This window comes from Cupressus sempervirens, chromosome 6, assembly GCF_028749045.1.
Source record: "Cupressus sempervirens isolate cs-2001-9-10 chromosome 6, ASM2874904v1, whole genome shotgun sequence".
Classification (NCBI taxonomy): domain Eukaryota; kingdom Viridiplantae; phylum Streptophyta; class Pinopsida; order Cupressales; family Cupressaceae; genus Cupressus; species Cupressus sempervirens.
Window position 1 is genome coordinate 202153912 of NC_143123.1, and position 19595 is coordinate 202173506.

At 36.3% G+C, this 19595-nt stretch overlaps 1 protein-coding gene across 4 annotated transcripts in view; it reads left to right on the top strand.

Annotated features, from left to right (window-relative positions):
- LOC149551937 (Prolyl oligopeptidase family protein) overlaps positions 1–19595 on the top strand; it is a 191798-nt gene that overhangs the window by 142055 nt on the left and 30148 nt on the right. For all 4 annotated transcript variants that reach the window (XM_089787433.1, XM_089787435.1, XM_089787434.1 and 1 more), the window contains exon 8: positions 227–651. In XM_089787433.1, the coding sequence (XP_089643559.1) occupies positions 227–651 (425 nt within the window). The remainder of the gene's footprint in view (positions 1–226; positions 652–19595) is intronic.

Sequence of the window (19595 nt, forward strand, 5' to 3'; positions counted from 1 at the left end):
TGTTGTAGTCTTCTTTATAGTACAAGTTGGTTGCCAGTAAGATTTAACAGAATGAAAATGGAACCTTTGGTTTATTTACTGTTTTGACTGTGATTACTTAGTAATTCAAGTGTATGGAATCTGCTGTGTGAAGACATGAAAATAAGTTTGGAATCTGCAGTACAACATTGACAGTTTTGTATGAAAATGAAGGGTCTTTCACTCTCTTCTTTTGGAGTACTTGCAGATGCCTGAGGCAACAATTGACTATGATTTATCAAGGCGACAATTGACATTAGTGCAGCAAGAGGAGGTATTAGGGGTTAGTGGAAATACTGGAAAACCACAGTCCTTAATGAATCATAATGCATCACCTCAATCCACTGATATTCCAGAAACTCCGTCTGTTAAAGCATGCAAAGAAAATGCGAGAGTTCGGCTTTGGAATGATTTTACAGAAATTTACTGCTGTGAACGGAGAGAAGTGCTTTCACATGATGCTGTCAAAATCCCTCTTACAATCGTCTGTTCTCGTAAAGTAAAACAAGATGGCACAAATGCAGGTATTCTGCATGGCTATGGAGCATATGGAGAAACTTTGGATAAGCGATGGTGTAGTGACCTGATGAGCTTACTTGATCGTGGATTTACTATTGCCTATGCTGATGTAAGGCAAGTATTTTATGCATTTGACTTTGAGTTATAAAACGCTTCATTTATTTTCTTTCTTGTTTAATTACTAGATTAGTCAAAGCCTGAAATTTGTATTGTCAATCGACACAAGAATAGACCACATTCCATTTGTTTCCTTTCTTGTTTAATTACTGGACAAGTCAAAGCCTCAGATTATTGCATATGCTGATGTAAGGGAAGATTTACAGGGGAATAAATAGTCAGATAGACACATTAGCATAGGAGATTTTCTTTCATCTTCCTCAACTTTTGTTCAGAATAAGGAAATCATAAAAGGTACAAAGGGATCAGAATAAACTTTTTATGTTTCTTAAAATTACATAATGACCTTGTAGCATTTTAATTTGCCATTTTGATGCAACACAAAATTGAACATCAGAGGAAGATTAACTTCTCTTCAAATTGGAGGGTGAAGCTCAAAACAAAATGAAAACCTTGAAACCTGATTGCACAACCTCTAGCTATTTCAATATAAAATTGAACTCTTGAGGTTTTGCACAAATCTTCTAAAAGGAAACTTAGTTCTTGGACAAGAGCACAAGATTTATCAACACTTCTTTTCTAATAAAAGATTTATATATTTTTAACTTAAAGCAAACAACCTATAGCCACTAATGGTCTAGCAAAAAGTAGAGATAAAATATGTGAGTACATCACAAGGATTGAATTCATTTGAACAAGAATAACAGAGTTTGGTAAAACAATTTTAGGAATCAAGTATAGAGATACAATCAGTGGCTTTATCAAGCATTAAATACAAAGATTGCAAGTTCAACAAAGCAATTCTGTCTACAGATGCAAAATACACAAGATCTTTGATAAGTTTTTTGAACAATTATTTCAGAAGAAAAATAGGCATACCAAATTCTGTTCCAATCTGAGAGAAAACCACACTTATTTAGAGGCGTTTACAAAATTTTTAATGATAAATAATGAGAAAACTAACCAGAGCTTCTATGCTATGAATTGCTTTCTTAGCATAAAGAAACATTATTATACACTTATGCTCACATACTCAAAATCTTAAATCAGGAAATCCTCAAATAGATTTTGGATAAAGATAACTATCAATTAAAAAAAGTTCTTCTGGATGGTTGCCTAATTATAGCTGATTCAAAATAGCCATCCTTAATGTAGAATACCCCAAATATGATTCTCTTCAAAAGTAATGAATTAAACATGTTGTTTTTAGAATCAGAGATGTTTAATCAGAATATTAACAAATTTAAAACAGAGAATTACCCTGAGAAAACCCTCCTTCACAAGGGAGCAAAACCCAGCAACAATAGTATAATTATATGTAATATGAATGACATGTCTGATAACAATTAGTTTGAGTGGATGTAAGACACAAAAATATAATAAATTGCCTGTAATGCATATCCACCTGTGAGTTTATATCAGTGTGTGTGTGTGTGTGTATCTGTCTGTACTATGATCTGCTAATAGATGGAAATATATCAGCGGACTGTGTAATATGCATCTATGACAATTGATCCCTTTGCAATAACGATCTCCCTCCAATGTTGAATGTCTACCCACTGCTTGTATATATTCAATTCACCTCTTTTGTATATTTCATATATCATCCGGTGAGGAGGGAGAGGATCAAATATATATCCTAACTGGGGAAGATCATGCCTCTTTCTAATAGAGGCGACTTGTCCAATCAAAGGAAACAGTTAGTAGTTCCTAATCCAATTGTATCTATTTAATAATTAGTTGGTACTTAATGGATTAACAATGGTTCTGTTATGATTTCAACAAGTCATCTCTCCTTGTTGATGCACATTAATCTTAATTACCACCATTCATAGCGTCACATATTTTTTTCACAATAATAATAATGTCAATTATTTTATTAAACTAAATACTCAAGGCCAAAGGCCAATCACATATTTGATGTAATTGTCTCCCACGGAGACTGCTGTAGATACATACATCAATGCTCCCTCTTATCTAGGGAGGACTCCCTGCTCATATTTGAGTCATGGAATAACATCCACCATGGCTACTCCTAGAGGGTGTGTCCATCATGACTACTCCCATGAATGAAAATGCAAATGAACGCGAGTGCTCATCATAGAATCACTCAACATGATGTTGCCATCTTATTAGGACGTTCACCACTTTCTCACAATACAGTCATCACCCACTCTCACCATTCATGCGCCATGCCTTCCAAATGGAGTGTTCCAAACTTGATTGCTTCTTCTTCAGAACCCATGTCTGTGCGGTGATTGCCGCGGATCCATCAAATGGTGATAAATTCACCTTTTTGATCTTCCTCCTAAGGTCATCAGTAAAATAACCACGATTTCCCTTCCTGAATATCTTGGTTTTAGATCAACATAGTCTTTGTAGGATATACCGCCTTCCGTATTCGCATTTCTCCAATCTTCTCGAAGTTGTTCTTGCATTTTCTAGAAGGTGGGCTCTCATTCTTTGCGTGGTGCTTTCGCCCTTGGAGGGAAGATTAGTATCAAAGGTTGAGAGCGAGATGGTTGAGGGTTTGTTGTTCCCATAACAAAATTGTTGCTATGCCCATTTTGTTCTCTGATTACTTTACCCTCAGCGAATTTCTGTAATCTTTCCTACGTGAGCCGTTGGGTTTCATTGATTTGAGTTTGGTTTCTGGTGAACTCTCTTAGAAGATTCCTGAGTTCTTTCATAGGATTTTGTGGATCCTCCATTCTACCAATGAAGTGCTCTAGCCTTCTTCGCGTATAAATTTGCATTCACTTCCATGAGCTGGCAGAATCACGATCTCTGATACCACTATAATATTGCTGGTATGTACGATATCCTTACTTTGTGAATAGGAAACAAAAATGGCAAGGTTTGGATGGAATGAAGGAAATGGGCCTACCATACAGTATCATCATACGATGATTGCAAAGTGTCTACTGTGTGGTGAGAGTTGTCCATATGGTGAGAAAGTGGTAGGGCATATAGTTGTACAAGGCAATGGTGAGTTAGACTGCCATATAGTAGAGGTTGTGAGGTGGTGTGTGGAGCATGAGGGGAAGAGAGCGATTTGGCCAATGGCGAGGGAAGGATTGCTGGGGTAGGGTGTATGGCCTAAGGAGGACAAATTACCACATACAGAGAGGGAAGTATGCAAGTCGAACGGTTAGCAGTTGTATAGGTGGGAAGATGTGCCTTTGCCAGAAGACTAAGTAGTGGGGCCTTTACCACACACATAGATAGATGCCAACACAAGTACTTGCAATTTAATCAAGGAATATATATTTGCAAACAAAGATGACGCTCTAGATGTGCTAGATCTGAAGCAAAGTAATACAGAGAACGAAATAGGGTGAGGGTTGAATCCCACTGAAATTAGAATAGCCAATTCGAGAAGATCTTCCACTTCCAAATGAGGAACAACATTGAACTCCCATAGGTTCTCAGTATAATAAAATCATCCAAATCACATACCTATAACAACTAACCCAATGGACATATATACCCTATCGAAGGAAAACTCTCAAGGGAGAAACATTGTGCCAACACATGACATGACAAACATCTACACCTACAGAAAATTAAAGCTGGGTTCGAGATATACATAAATCAATCGGGACTCCAAATAAAGTTATTGTGTCAATGCATAATGCAAAAAACATCTACACCTACAAAAAATTAAAGATGGGCCCGAGATATATATAAATCAATCGGGACCCCAAATAAAGTTATTAGTTTATCTTTATTTAATGATAGGGATATTACAGTTGATTGCTCCTATTTGCATTGTGTCTAGAGTAGCTCCCACTCACAACAATTGTAATCTCCCCTAACATCTCTAGTCAACTACAAGGATGTACCAAATTGCTAATGACAAGGATCATGAATTGCTAGAGAGAACACCGTGACATAAGGGCTCATACTAACTAAGATTGTGACCCGACTTTGCATTCATGACTTCGGCGATGCCTGAGATATGTTTGTTTTTGTTGATGGTGGTATCCAATGTGCTTGTGTAGGCTCAATGATTGGTAGAAATGCTGACACTCATCTCTGTGCAAATACACAAAAATAAAATAACATCATCGTGGAAAGCACATCCCCTTTTGTGTACTCTTTTTGCCCCCCCATCTTCCACACACCCCCCCCCCAAGAAAAAGCTGAATAAGTGAATTAAGTTTGATATTTACATCTAGTCAACTACAAGGATGTACCAAATTGCTAATGACAAAGATCATGAATTGTTGGAGAGACCACCCTGGCAGAAGTGCTCTTACTCACTAAGATTGTGACCTGACTCTGCATTCATGACTTTGGCGATGCCTGAGATATGTTTGTTTTTGTTGATGGTGGTATCCAATGTGTCTGTGTATGCTCAGTGATTGGTAGATATGTTGACACTAATCGATTTGCAAAGACACAATGATAAAATAACATCATCATGGAAAGCACATCCCCTTTCGTGTACTCTCTTTATGCCCTTCCCCATCCCCCAAGGAGCTGATTAGGTGCATCAAGTTGCAGACCACTTCCTTGAGATGAGGGACGAGTTCATTATGCACCCCTTTCTTATCATATCATTGGTACCATTTTTTCATGATCTTTCATGGTTCTGTTAGGGTGGGCTCCCACAAGATTTGCTCTTAGACCGATCACCAACTTGACAAAAAGGACAGGATCTGCCCGTTATGCATCATTGGGGAGATCGAGTCATAGGAGCATTGTATTTTCTATTGCCCTATTTATTATGAGATCCATTAGAGATTTTACTACCTTTTCAGGGATATTCAAGTTCTTTCTGCCTTCTTTAGATTCACAGATTACAAGTGCCTTTATCTTTATCTCTATGAAGCCACTAGGCTTCGTAACAACTCTTTTCAGCATCAACCTCTTCTGCGCCTACACATCTTCGTTTATCACCTCCTTCATGGGGCTCTCTTCAATGCGTGGTACCAAGAGGCAATTTGGCCCTCCCCCTTCTGGTCACTCTAGGTCGGTGAGGCTTTAGAGGCATTCTCAGGTTTTGTCTCCCTCTTCCTAGACTTCTCAAAGGTGGCCTGGTGTCTTTGCTGATTTCATGGCTTACCCTTCTATTCAGAGTCTCTTCTCAATGGCTCAAGCTTTTTAGGGGGGTGGGGTTTTCCTGCTTGGATCATCCACACCTCCCCTTCTTCATCCTCTGTTTTGGCTTTTGGTTCTTTTTTTTCTTCTTGCTTTTTCTTTGTCTTTCTTCAAGTACCATTTGGTGCCCTTGCTGCGGGCTCAACCCTTTGTGTTTTATTTGGCAGTCCCTTGGACCCCTTTTGTTGTCATTTGTTGGACATTAATAAATTTATCTTGTCTTATCCTCTTTGGAGTTGTGCACACCCTTCTACTGGCAGACATTTTGTAACATTTTCTTAAAATTAGATGCAGTTCTCTAGTAAGGCACGTACCACGGCATTGGCAAACAATGATCTTTGCAAATTTTAACTCCTTTTCCTTGTTGGACAGATGCATGCCATTTCATTGTGATGCACCTTCTTGAATTTTGATAAAACTAGCTCCTCTAAATTGAGGCGTGTGCCTTTGCATTGGGGAAACACTTTTTTGCACCTTAAGAGTTCTTTTCCTCTTATTTGTTGTCTAAGTTTATTTCCCTTCTTTACCACATTTGCTTGAAAGCTTCTCTGGATGACCCTACAAAGATACTAACTAGAGATGAAAAGAGATAAGGGCTTAAGTATAGCTTGCAAGTGATAAATGACAATTTTATGTTTAGAACTTGACTTGGTATGAAATATTTCAGATAGAACACCACTTATGTATGCAAATATAGAAATGAAGTACATCTGGAAAAGGCCTTATTATAACCATTTCTTGATTATGTAGATGAATGATCATTCTTTGTCCAACATAGAACCTTAAGATATTTGTGGAAAGATTTGCAGTTATTGGGCCACACCGCAAAGTAAAATATGGTTTGAAAGGTGGCATATGCTTGACAGAAACTACATAGTATCCCTTTTTAAGATTCCAAAGCTAAAATGATGAAACATGTGCAAAACATTTGTATCCCCATTTTAGAGTTTTGCGTCCTTCTGAGCAATGCACTGAAAAAGTTAGAAGTAGAAGCAGCAACAATTGTAGAGCTAGAAACATCTGTAGAAGGCATGGTAGATTGCTGTGCAATTTGTGGTATAGTTTCTCCAATGCATAATTACTTTAGCATCTCTACAATCAAGGCAACTGAAGGTGGGTGTGGAAGTGATAGCTATTCAAGTTGCAAGTGAGGCATTTCCTCTCCCGAAAAGAACAGCTCTCATTCCAAGTGTGCAAACATTTCCCTTCCAGACAGCATTATCTGGAATTTTGGTTGACTGAAAGCACAGCGACTAGTTTTCTCTACGACTTATTGCATGACTAAGAATGTTGGTAGTGAAATGGTGATCATTTTCTTTTCCATCTTGGCCCTATTCATTTCTTTTTATCCCAACTTCAGGAATTTCTAAAAACTCTAAGGTGTCGACAAGTAGGTTTTCTCTTTTATTACTAATATTACAGCTTACTAACTTGATCTTCTGCTTATATCACTATAAGTAGATTAGAATAGCATTATCAGATTTATCATTCAGACAATTTTCATCATTGTGAAATCCAAACTTACACCATTTGAAAAGTTTCCTATGTAATGTCCTTCATCTTTTAGACCCTCAATGGAGTTCTTAGCTTTTCGTTCTCCGAAGGCTAAGTGGAGAAATAAGGAGAAACAAATTAAATTAAAAACAATAAATAAATAAATCTAAAGGTGACTTTATATCTAATTAATCTAATTTTCTAGAAGCACAACTAATTTTTGTATTGGAAAGAGGGAAGCTTCTAGAGAGTGCATTTTCTAGAAGCACAACTAATTATTATATTGGAAAAGGGGAAGCTTCTAGAGAGTGCAATTAAATAATATTTTATTTCCTTTTAGAAGGGTGAAGGAAGTTAATTGCATTTGATATGAACTTGGGAGAAGAAACTAAGGGTTTCTAATTTCAGTTAGCCATTAGAGAGCATCAATTCTTCAGTGTTGCAACCATTTGAGGTGGTGAAATATCCACTGAATTTGGCATTCAGGAGAGTTTCATTCTGGAGTTCTATTTGTGCTTAAAGTTAAGGAATGACCGAAGGGATTGAAGAATATTGAAGGACTATCAAGTGCAGACTTGAAGATTCATCTTTGGCAGCCATTAATAATTGTTTACTGCTATAGTACGCGTGAACAGTGTCACACTGCAGTACCCGCGCTACAGTATTTATGCAACTTTCATCTCCATTTGTGGGCATCACTATTATTAGGTTCCTTTTGCAACTATTAGTAGTTAGCATTGTAATCTTAGGCATATAATTTTGCTGTTGTAAGTGATAACTCAGTATCAGATTTGGCATTGTTGTAGTCATTATTGTAAGTGCATTTGTCTTGGCAAATTTATAGCAACATTGTACATGGGAATGAATTCAATAAAGGAGATATATGTTGCATACCATTTGTTTGACGAAATGTCCATCTAATAGCATATATGATCAGCATGATAGTTGTATGCCAATTGTTTGTCAAAATGTTAGTTGGCTGTAGGTATGCATTCCATATCTAGTTTCCATGTATATGCATTGGAAATACCAAAAGGAACTGCACTTACATATTAGTTCATTGTAAGAGGTATTGTAATATCATTTGCAATTCCTTAGCATCATTCAAACTATATCAACCAATTCCTTAGCCCGTCCTTACTTCCTCTTACCAGATTTGGTTTGCTAAAAATATTGATAAAGAATGACTCGTAGAATGATCAATCTTCCCTATAAATTCCCAGCAATCCAAGAAGAATAGCAAATAAGATAATGGACAAATGATTGGTCATTATATGTTAATCATAGACTTGTATAAGAGAATCTTATTATAATCTTATGCTTGCTTGATCTGATAACTAAAACTCCTAACTACCTTTGACAAATATCAACCCCTCTCCGCATATATATCTTACAAAGCTATAAGGATCGCATCTCTTCATATGTGAAGGGGCACCACCCTTATTGAATGGTTTGCATAACTTATTTGCTGATTGTCATTGACCCTATTGTTGTGGACTGCTGAATTGGTCTTGGTAATTCATATTCCTTTGTGATCAATATTATTATATTATTATTGATAACTGATCATTTAAATTGATTGACTAGATTTATTGTTGATGTTGCTATCATCTACAATGCTTTCGTCTGTTGACTTGAATTTTACAAGTCAATATTGTTCGTTCCTTTGTCTCATCAATTTATTGCTCTCTTTGGTCTTTGACCAATCTGTACTACTAAATTTCTATTTAATTATTTCATTATCCCAACATATCATATTATTCCGTGACACTCTACAATGATATAACATAGAGACATTTATGTTTGACTTAATTGTGTCATGCTAATGAATCGTCTTCCATGTAAGGTCGACTCTATACCTTTGCAACTCTTGTTGTTGATCCCCGATAGCATCCTAGCTTAAATTTCTTGAGTTAATTGTATCCATGGTTTATACTTGACATCAAATAATGTAGTGTGCTATGTGCTCAGTTAACTTAGGCTTATATTATAAACAGCGCTACAGGACTTGGTGATTCCTGAGGCAAGCCAGGGAAAATGAGGCAAATGGCCTCTTGTCTCAGACTCGGCCGAGGCTTGATTGAGTCAGGGCTGACTCCGTCGACGGTCATCATCCAAAAGAGACCAAAAAAAAAGTTACTAAATGACTTTTTTTTTGTGATTAGTGTCATGTAAAGCATAAGTAAGACCTTATTCTATCACTTGCAAACACAAAGAATAGAGAAAGAAGAGTTGAGGGAAGAGTATTGGAGGTTTGGGAGATAGATTAGCAAATCTGTTTGCTCTCATCTATTGGTTGCTGATTGTTTGTGTCTCTTTATAGCTTGCATATAAGTATTGAGAGGAGTTAAAAGAAGTATTTGGAGGAGGCTTCTTCAAACTTGGGTTACATTTCCACATCTAGAGCAAAATTAAACAGGTAAGATACATTTTTTTCTTGTCATTTTGCAATTTTTTTTACATTCATGAATTTTTTTTATTTGCATGTGTTTAGACTCTTTATATTTGTTCCATTTTATGGTGATGAAAAACTTGAAAAGCAAGCAGCTGTAGTGTTTGTAAATTGGATTTTCTATATTCTAAATGCTTATTTTTTATTTATTTATGGTATATTGCAGCAGCAATAACATCATGTCTCAACTTGAGGGTAGTGGAAGTAGGCCTAAAACATACTGTGATGCTGACCCTAGTGCGGTAGCAAGGGATAGGACTTGGAAACATGCTATTCCTAGGTATAAGAAAGGAGTTGTGACATGTTGGCATTGTATGATAGCATATAATGGGGGAGGCATTAATAGATTGAAATATCACATTGCACATAGACAAAGGCATATAATAAAAAAGGCAAGAAGGTACCTCAAGATGTTATGCGTGATATGCAAGCTCTCTTAGAGAAATCTGCAGAGAAGAAAGAATTAAAAAAAACAAGTAGAGAGGTACCTAAAGATATTATTTGTGATATGCAAGCTCTCTTAGAGGAATTTGCTGAGAAGAAAGAATTAAAAAAAGCAACAAGTAGAGATGGCACAATTAGTTGGAACTAGAAGTGTAGAGGGCTCTTCAAGTTATCGTGGACATGGTCACCCTCCAGTTCCACCTTCTTCTACTACTGCATCTCAGACTGTGAGCATTGGGCCTCGGGTGCATAAGCAAAGACCCTCACTTCATTCCATCTTTGTTCCACGCACAACTATAGGTGCACAACCATCACTTGAGAGCATGAATTGGAATAACGAGAAGCATGAGCAAGCAAAGTTGGCACTTGGAGATTTCTTCTTTTACAACAACCTTCTATTTAATGCAACAAGGTACTTATAATTTTAATTTTAAATTTGTATGTCTTCTCTTGCTTGCATATAAGTATACTTATATTGCTTATTTAATTTGTTTTAATTTTTAAGTTTCCTTATTAGCAAATTGCCATAGATGCTATTATTGTTTGTGGTCCAAGATTCAAAGCCCCTAATGAGGAGCTAAAGGTCTTATTTTGGCCCATCATGTTGCTGATATAAAAGTTGAAATTGAGGAGCAGCGTAAAGTATGGGTTGCACCATCATGGCCGATGGTTGGACTGATAGAAGAAATAGAGCACTGCTGAATTTTCTTGTCTCCTCATCAAGTAATTCAATATTGTACTTAGAAAGTTAGAATTTAGTAATTTAGTAGTAAATTGATTGATCATTGTGATTGTACTAAATTTCTTTATTTTTTCTTAGGTTCCATAGTGTTTTTGAAATCAATTGATGCCTCGGGGAAGACCAAAAATGCTAAGTATCTTTGTGAACTAATGGAGAAAGTGTTGAAGGAGGTGGGCGAGGAGAATGTAGTGCAAATTGTGACAGATAATGTAGCAAATTATGTTGTTGTTGGTAAAATTCTTATGGAGAGGCACCACCACTTGTTTTGGACCCCTTGTGCTGCCCATTACCTTGACCTTATGTTGGAGGATATAGGTAAAATTCCTTGGATAAAAAAATGTGTAGAGCAAGCAAGAAATATTTGCAAGTGCATACATATTCATGCTTGGGTCCTCAACCTTATGAGGCGACACAAAGAATAAAGAGTCATCTCATCCAATGTTCGCTACATTTGCAACAAATCTTCTGACGTTGAAATCTTTTCTTAACACAAAGGCTGGTTTGAAATGTATGTTTGTATGTGAGGAGTGGACAAATTCTTCATATGCAAAGCTAAATGCAGTAGTTGAGGTGCTTGATTGGGTTTTTGATGAGAGTGGCTTTTGGAAACCCACCAAGGAGATTGTGAAGGTAATTTTCCTTTTTGTGCTCATTTCCATTTCATTCACTATTTTTGTTAGAGTTTTAAACACTTGTTTATGTTCATTAACATTGACATTGTTCATTTTTTGAATGGAAAACTTAAAGCTTTATGTTTTGTTTTTCACAATGATTGCAGTTCATAAAGCCTCTTGTTATTATCCTACGGATTGTTGATGGAGAGAAGCCCTCAATGGGTTACATTTATGAGGGCATGGATAGTGCAAAAGAGGCCATTTGAGCTTTTTATGCAGGGAATCATGAAAAATATGGTCCCATATGGGATGTCATTGATAAGCGATGACACAACCTACTTCATAGGCCTATACATACAGCTGCCCACTTAATCTAGCATACCAATTCAGCCAAAATTTTAAGGCTGATGAAGAGGTGCTGAGTGGCCTCTATGAAGTTATATAGAGAATGTCACCTAACAATCCTATTGGAACAATGACTGTGAGATAGAGATGTATAAGAAAGCACTAGGAGACCTATTTTCACGAGACTTATGCAAGAAAAACCGGACATAATTGATGCTTGGTAAAAATATGTGATTCCAAATTTTAATTTTTATGTTATTACCACTTTAGAATCTAGAATCGAGATTGATAAAGTCAAATTTATAGAACCGATTTAAAATTTTCACGTTTTAGATGTATGGTGGGAGATATTTGGCTGTAAGGTGCCAAATCTACAGAGGATTGCAGTTCGTATCTTGAGCTAGCCATCTCGTGCTTGAGGATGCAAACGTAATTGGAGTATGATCGAGCATATACACTCGAAGAGGAGCAATAGGTTGACAACAAAAAATTTGAATGATCTTTTTTTGTTCACTACAACCTTCGCTTCCACCACAAATAGATTTTGGGCACCGACACATCTCCCATTGTATTAGAGAAGGTTGATATACAAGCAAAGTGGAACACAGAGGTTGATGATCTTGTGTTTAGTGATAAAGACTTGGAGTGGGTTGATTAGGTGGATTGAGAGGTAGAGGCAGTGGCGATGGTAGTGGAGGAGGCTAGAGCACGAGGAGACCCAGTGCAGGACCTTGAGGCCAAGAGTGATGGATCTAAATTTTGATGATGAGGATGAGTATGAGGATGAGGAGGATGATTATGATGATTATGTTACTGAGGTTCAACCTCTGACACAGGGAGAGAGGATGACTTTAGAAGCTTCCATGACCTATCTTAGGTGTATATGGTTTGAGCTTTTGATTCTATGGATTGCATATTCCATCGATATTGTAGACATTTGACAGTTACACTATATTTCAGATTTGTATTATGTTATTCAGTTTAACTTTATGTAATTTCTTCCAAAATTCGCATTTATACTTGTGTGATCTATGAAAAGTTGTATATGTGTGCGGAGTAGCTTCTATTTATCTCAATTATTGTGTATTTGATTTTAATTGGCTAAATGATGCATGAAAACAACTCAAAATCCTTAGAAATCTTTGATTTTCATGGGTTTTATAATTTGTTAAGTTCTTGCCATGTCCGGCTGCCAAGACCGAGTCTGAGTCCAATTTGGGCTTGACCAAGTCCGAGTAGAGTCCGAGGCTGGTAACATTGATTATAACATGTTTACTAGTAATTATTTAAGTATAATTCATTATTTATAATTTATTCTTTAAATACTAGATATATAAGTCATATTTATGGGGCTCAGACTCGCCTCTGACTTGGAAAGTCAAATTGGACTCGAACTTGGACTTAGCAAGGACTCGGAAAATTGAAAAACCCATGAAATTCAAATTTTTTTAAGGTTTTAAAGATTTTTTTAATGTATCTTTTAGTCAATTAACATCAAATACATAATAATTGAGATAAATAGAAGCTACTCAACACACATACACAATTTTGCATAGATCACATAAGTATAAAAGCGAATTTCTAAAGGGAAAAAACTGAATAACATAATATAAAATTAAACATAGTGTCATTGTCAAATGTCTAAAATATATGAAATCCATGGAATCAAAAGTTTAAAAGATATATCAAAATATCAACTAGAGTGTAGAAGACTAAGGCTCATAGTAGCCTATGCCCTCCTACGAATATGTCTAAGGTAAGTCATGGAAGACTCTAGAGCAATCCTCTCTCCCTATGTTTGAGGCTGAATCTCATGGGGCATCCTCATCCTCATCCACACCCACATAATCTTTATCATCAGACTTGGATCCATTAGTCCTAGCCTTAGGGTCTTGCACTCGGCCTCCTTGCGTTGCAACTTCCTCAACTGCTATCACTACTGCCTTTGCCTACCAATCCACCTTATCAACCCACTCCACGTCTTCATCACTGAAGACAGGATCAACAATCTCCGTGTTCCACTCTACATGTGGACAACAGCCTCGAATACAATTGGTGATATATCGATGCCCTGGATCTGTCTATGGAGAAGGCGAAGGTTGTAGTGAACAAACTACAAAGACAAGATCATTCAATTTTTATACAAACAATGGAAATGAAAGTAAGTTTGTAGAAACCTCCTTCAAATGCTTCCTTTAGCTCCTCTCAATACTTAAGTTCAAGCTACAAAGTTGGACAAACAATCAACAATTGATATGAGAGAGCCAATCGTTTTGCTAATTTCTCTCTCAAAACCCCAATACTCTTCTCTAACTCTTTTCTCATTATCACAAGCATTAGCAAAGGATGGAATGACCTTTTTAGGTAAAATAGATGTTATACAAAGCACAAGCAATTCACTTAACCCTTTATTTTATTATATTTTGCACTTTATGAGTCATGCTGCCGGAGAGAGTCTAGAGCTCAGGACTCTATGAATCAGGAGTCCTTGGACTCAGCAAGTCCATGGTGACTCTACCAAGACTTTGTCGAGTTCGAGGTCAAAGGCAATTTGCCTCTTTTTGATGGACTCTGGCTTGGACTCAAAGAGTCCTGCTCTAACTTGCAGAGTCTTGGAACTATGATATAAATATTAAGATTTTCATTAATTTTTATAATTTAAATTTATAGACTAAATTATATTTATAATTATGTATATATTATTAATATAATTATTTTTATTATTTATTTATTTAATTCTATTATTTTTATTATTTAATTCTATTTTAAAATGGGGACATCACACCATTTTCTGGACAGGCTTGTTAAAATGCTTTGATTTGGATGAATATTTGTAGACTGCTGTAACATCCCCTGTCCAGATAGTTTGGATTAATGGGATAATGTTCTCTAAAGCTCAACTGCGAGCTGGATGAAAGGGCATTCATTGTCTATTCCATGCTCTTTTTCATATATGTCGATGAGTATTTTTTTAAATGGTGATGAACCAATGTTGGTGGATCTAAAAATGCTATCACTATTTCAGGTGTAATATTCATCGAAATATGCATTTTAACTGTTTTTTAATACTGGTTACACATCATTGTTTTATTTATGTGAATTGTTGTCTGAGTCCTTAATCAAGGTGCTACCCTGCTTGAGCAATTTGTGTGTCTTATTGCTGATAAGCAAGTTCATATATTTTGATATCAATCATAGATATGCCTGCTCCCTATAGATCGTTTACCATATGTTAATTAGATTAATCTGAATTTTTAAAGGTTAAATCTGAGAACTGTTCATTAACCTTTATGCTTCACTTTCATGCTTATAATTACTGTGTATTAGATACTAATCATCTGATTGTTCAAGCACAAATAGTATCACTGGTTAATGCCTTTGAGATTGATTGACTTCCTGGAGTAGTTCTGAGTCACCATTTTCAATGTTGCTGTTAATTCTTTAAACCATAATCTCATCACCTTGACTCACAGTTTCATTAATTGTTGCTGGGTCAGCGGTGGTTCCAAGACCAAAATATTTCATCTCTGTAATTGTGGCTCCCATATGTCCCTTATTACATGTTCACTCAATGACTAATATTAATTAGTGACTGACCTCCTATTTTCCTTAATGTTCTTCCATCTATCATTGTTTTTCCTAGTTTGTATTCTGACTGTATATTTTATTGGAGTCTAAATTTAATATGCTGATTCAATAGTTTTACTGTGGACAGTGTTATTTCCTAGCACTGACTTAATTGTATGTCTCTGTCCATATCCATCCCCATGTTAATCATCTTGACTGGATGATGTTGCGAGTGTGACACATATAATGGAGAGGATCTGATCATTTTCTGTTCCTTGTGTCGACATGGGTATTCATGTGTACTTCATTCCTTTTGATTGTTGCTGACTGGTCTCCCTGTAATTGCCGATGTTGTTATGACTATTCTAAATGCTATGTCTGTTCCATCCTTTTTATTTCATCTTTCAATCAATCGCTAGTTCCCAATATATCCGGATTCTCTGCTGACGGAGCCCAATCTGATAATAGCTCCCAGCCCAGACTGAACTCTTGCAACTCTCCTTAATACATCTAATGCTCATCGATTGTTTAATACATTCTCTGTAATGACATGATTGATAATTTATAATCGGGTATTGCTCTTTTCAGAGTTATGTGATCTAATTCTCCATTGACCTATATAGTCTGCATTTCTTCCATTCTTCTACTCCCCCAACGAAAGAATCTATGTTTATATCTCTATTCTATATGGCTGTGTCCTTTGGACGCAGGAGTTGGTGATTTCATTTGTGTGTTTTGTTTTGTTAAGTAATTTCAATGTTTATCATAGCGTGTGGAGATGCTAGTTGTCTGAACTATATCCTAATATATATATATATATATATATATATATATATATATATATATATATATATATATATATATATATATATTTATATGTATATATATGTATGTATATATACATATAGATGTATGTATGTATGTATGTATGTATCTAAATTACCTGTGGCTTCTCAATTGCCCGAATTGCTGGCTCATTTTGGCAGATCTCCCCTAGTGCAAAAAGTTTGAAAGCTTTATGTGCCTCTTATCCATCACGGATGAGGCAAGCATGAGCCCTATGGCTGGTGCATGCAGAGGCAGGGAGAGTCTACGCTGCTCCAACCAGAGGGAAGGAAGGTAGCTTGAGCCCTGGTCTATTAAAGAAATCAAATGGTTCAGCCCGGATTGTATGCTTTGATCAAGAACAAAATATAGTTATCTCGCCCAACTCCCACTAGCGACGACGTTTTCTTGTTTAAATGTTTGTCTATAAATGCAAGGTTGCCAAATCTTCAAGTAGGGTTTCCGGAACTGCACTTCTAGAATGAACTACACATCCATTTATGTAGTTCTAGGGACATTCATTCATTGAAACATTCGAATTCAGAAAGGGGTGACAAGATCATTCAAGTTTATAGCCACCCCCCAAGTGCGCCGACCAGCGGGCTGAATAATCTAAAAGGGGCCATAGATTTGCACGGCAGCGAAACCCCAATCCCCCCATAAGATCGTTCACCTTTGCTAATCTACTAAAGTAATATCATTCATCAACATTGGCAGTTGAACAACTTTGCTATGGAATAATGGTACTTCGCTTTTTTCCCTGCTTGGCTTTGTTCGCTATCTCTTGTAGGTACTTTGCTTTGCTTCCCTCCTTGGCTGATCTATTATATGCTGCCCTCATCTCCATGTCATGGGTCTGATGGGCGGAGTGGTAGAAACCAACCGGGCAGCCAGTGCGGCCGAACCCCCTTCCTATTCCCTCGAAGAACCAAGGGGGATGCTGGTATAAGATCGGGTCTCCCCCTCCAGCAGGATCAAAAAGTATTTTGATAGAATTCCCCTCTTTTCTATACGCGCTACTGTCTCTCACTCCTTGCCTGGGACTGCAATGGAAGGCAAAGGCTTTGGGAGGGAAGGAAGGAGAAGAGTTTCAATTGGTTCTCTGATGGTTCAATGTTTGCTCTATAGGTAAGAAGTGCAGGGCATTTCAAGATAGCATTTACACAAAGGCGATAGGCGGGGAGTGTAGTTTGGAACAGCATTGCACTGCCATTGCATTCGATGAATGGCAGGTTTGACTTAAAGAGGTTGGTTGTTATTCCGAATGTTTCGAGGGGCACTTGAGTAACTGCTCCACCCTATCAATTATCAATTTTACACCTTAAAGCCTGCCCCATAGAATTGGGCGGGGAACTCAATGGAGTTGATCTCCTCCATCGGCTGGAGAGCGTGCCTGGACAGTAAGGCGGCACTCCGTTCGATAGAGCTCTCCTGCAATTGGCATACATAAACATATATACATATATATATGTATACATATACATATATGTATACATATACATATATGTATATATATACACACATATATATGTATGTGTATATATATATAAATAATATTTGAATTATTATCATTGATCATTGATATTTATATATTAATTATCATACTATTTCATTATTGTATTATCGTAATTATTATATTCGTTCCTTAAACAATCCACCAATTATATTATATTATTTTAAATTTGTATTATATCCATAATATAGTTAAATAATAAAAAATTATATCATAATTTATTATTGTTTATTCGTTATTATTATTAAAACCTTATCTTAGAAAAGGGGACATTACAATTGTCTTGGCTCATTTCATTTCTTTTTCTTGCTTCACATGTTTTCTGTTCACGTTAGCACTGGTTCTTTTCTGATTTGATGTTCCACAGTTCTAGTATTCCATTGCCTATTGTTATGAGTTGTAATGCACCATGACCTTTTTAGTTTTAAAAAGTGTTTCTTTCAGATTCTAGGAAAGTGGAATCTGGAGACGTGGGAATGCAGTTTCAGGGACAGCCAAAAAAAATTCAATTATCAAGGATGACTATCATATAACTTAATCAAATGAAAAGTAGATGAAATTAGAAAATATAGATACCATTTGTTGAATCTATTTCTAATTTTCTAATTTCATCTACTTTTCATTTGAATGGAGGTTTCCATCTATTTCTGAAATGAGACGTCCTTTCCATGTCTCCAAGTCCTTGGGATGTTAGGGATGCCCAGGGATATCCGGGAGTGTGTCCTTATGTTGAAACACTAGTTATAATTAATTCTTCCCATTTCTTCCCTGCTTATTTGACAGCTTGTTCTTTGGTATTCAGGCATTTTGTTCAAAATGGCCTTACTCTTTGTTAGTCATTAGATTAACATTTTACAAATCCACACCACTCACGTTTTGTATGTTTCACAAAACTTGGGCAGTTTTGTTAAGTGTTTTCCTAGTGTGCACAATGTATTGTATTTTTCGTTTGCTTTCTTATTATCCTGACCAAAGTAAATAATTCTTATCAAGTCCTTGTATATGTGTGTATTTGTATAATTATTATTAATTTCTAGTTGAAGTGGCTCAAGTTGTTGTTTGTGGGGCACAATTGACCTCCCCAGTTGATGTCTAAAGTAGGCCAAAGAAGGCTAAAAGCCTAAGAGGGAGCCTAAATAAAATCAATTACAAAGCAAAGAATACAAATCTAAGTGACAGTTCGCAATTGAAAAAAATATTATCTAAGAAAAAAAGACTTCTTTTTCTCTAATAGAAAAATTAAAAGGAAATAAGTATGAAAATAGTTCTTTCCTAGCTTCATTTGGAGTGGTGGTGTGGCCCTCAGATAGCACTGTGTCCCCTTGTAAAGTAGTGAGTGCATTTTATGAGAGCTAAGAGATAGGCTGATGCTTGGACTATGAATGGATGAACCTTGGCCAACCTTTAAACCAGAATTCATTAAGATTGAATTTTACTTGAGTAATTTGGCAACTCCTAAACGTGCAATCAGAATGGCATGTTATTTGAGTTCAAATCCTGATAAAGGAAGACTTTTATGCCAAATGCTTGCATGATGTTTGTGTGTATGTTCAATTCAACATTAGTTGTTTTCTAAATGAATGAATGCTCACTTCTAGTAGTTGAGAATGAGGCTGATAAATAAGGTTGTCTTTTATGAATGGTGTAGAAAATGTTATTTGTAGTTGTAATGTTCCTTTTCTAGCATTAATAGTAGGACATTATCGTTAGCCTATTTCTTCATGCTCTTGTAGGTTAACCGGGACATTATAAGGATCTTGAGGTCACTTGACCTTGGCTTTTGCGATTGCAGGTCAGTCCGAGTCACTTGAAAGCAATTTTGGGCATACTTACTATTTA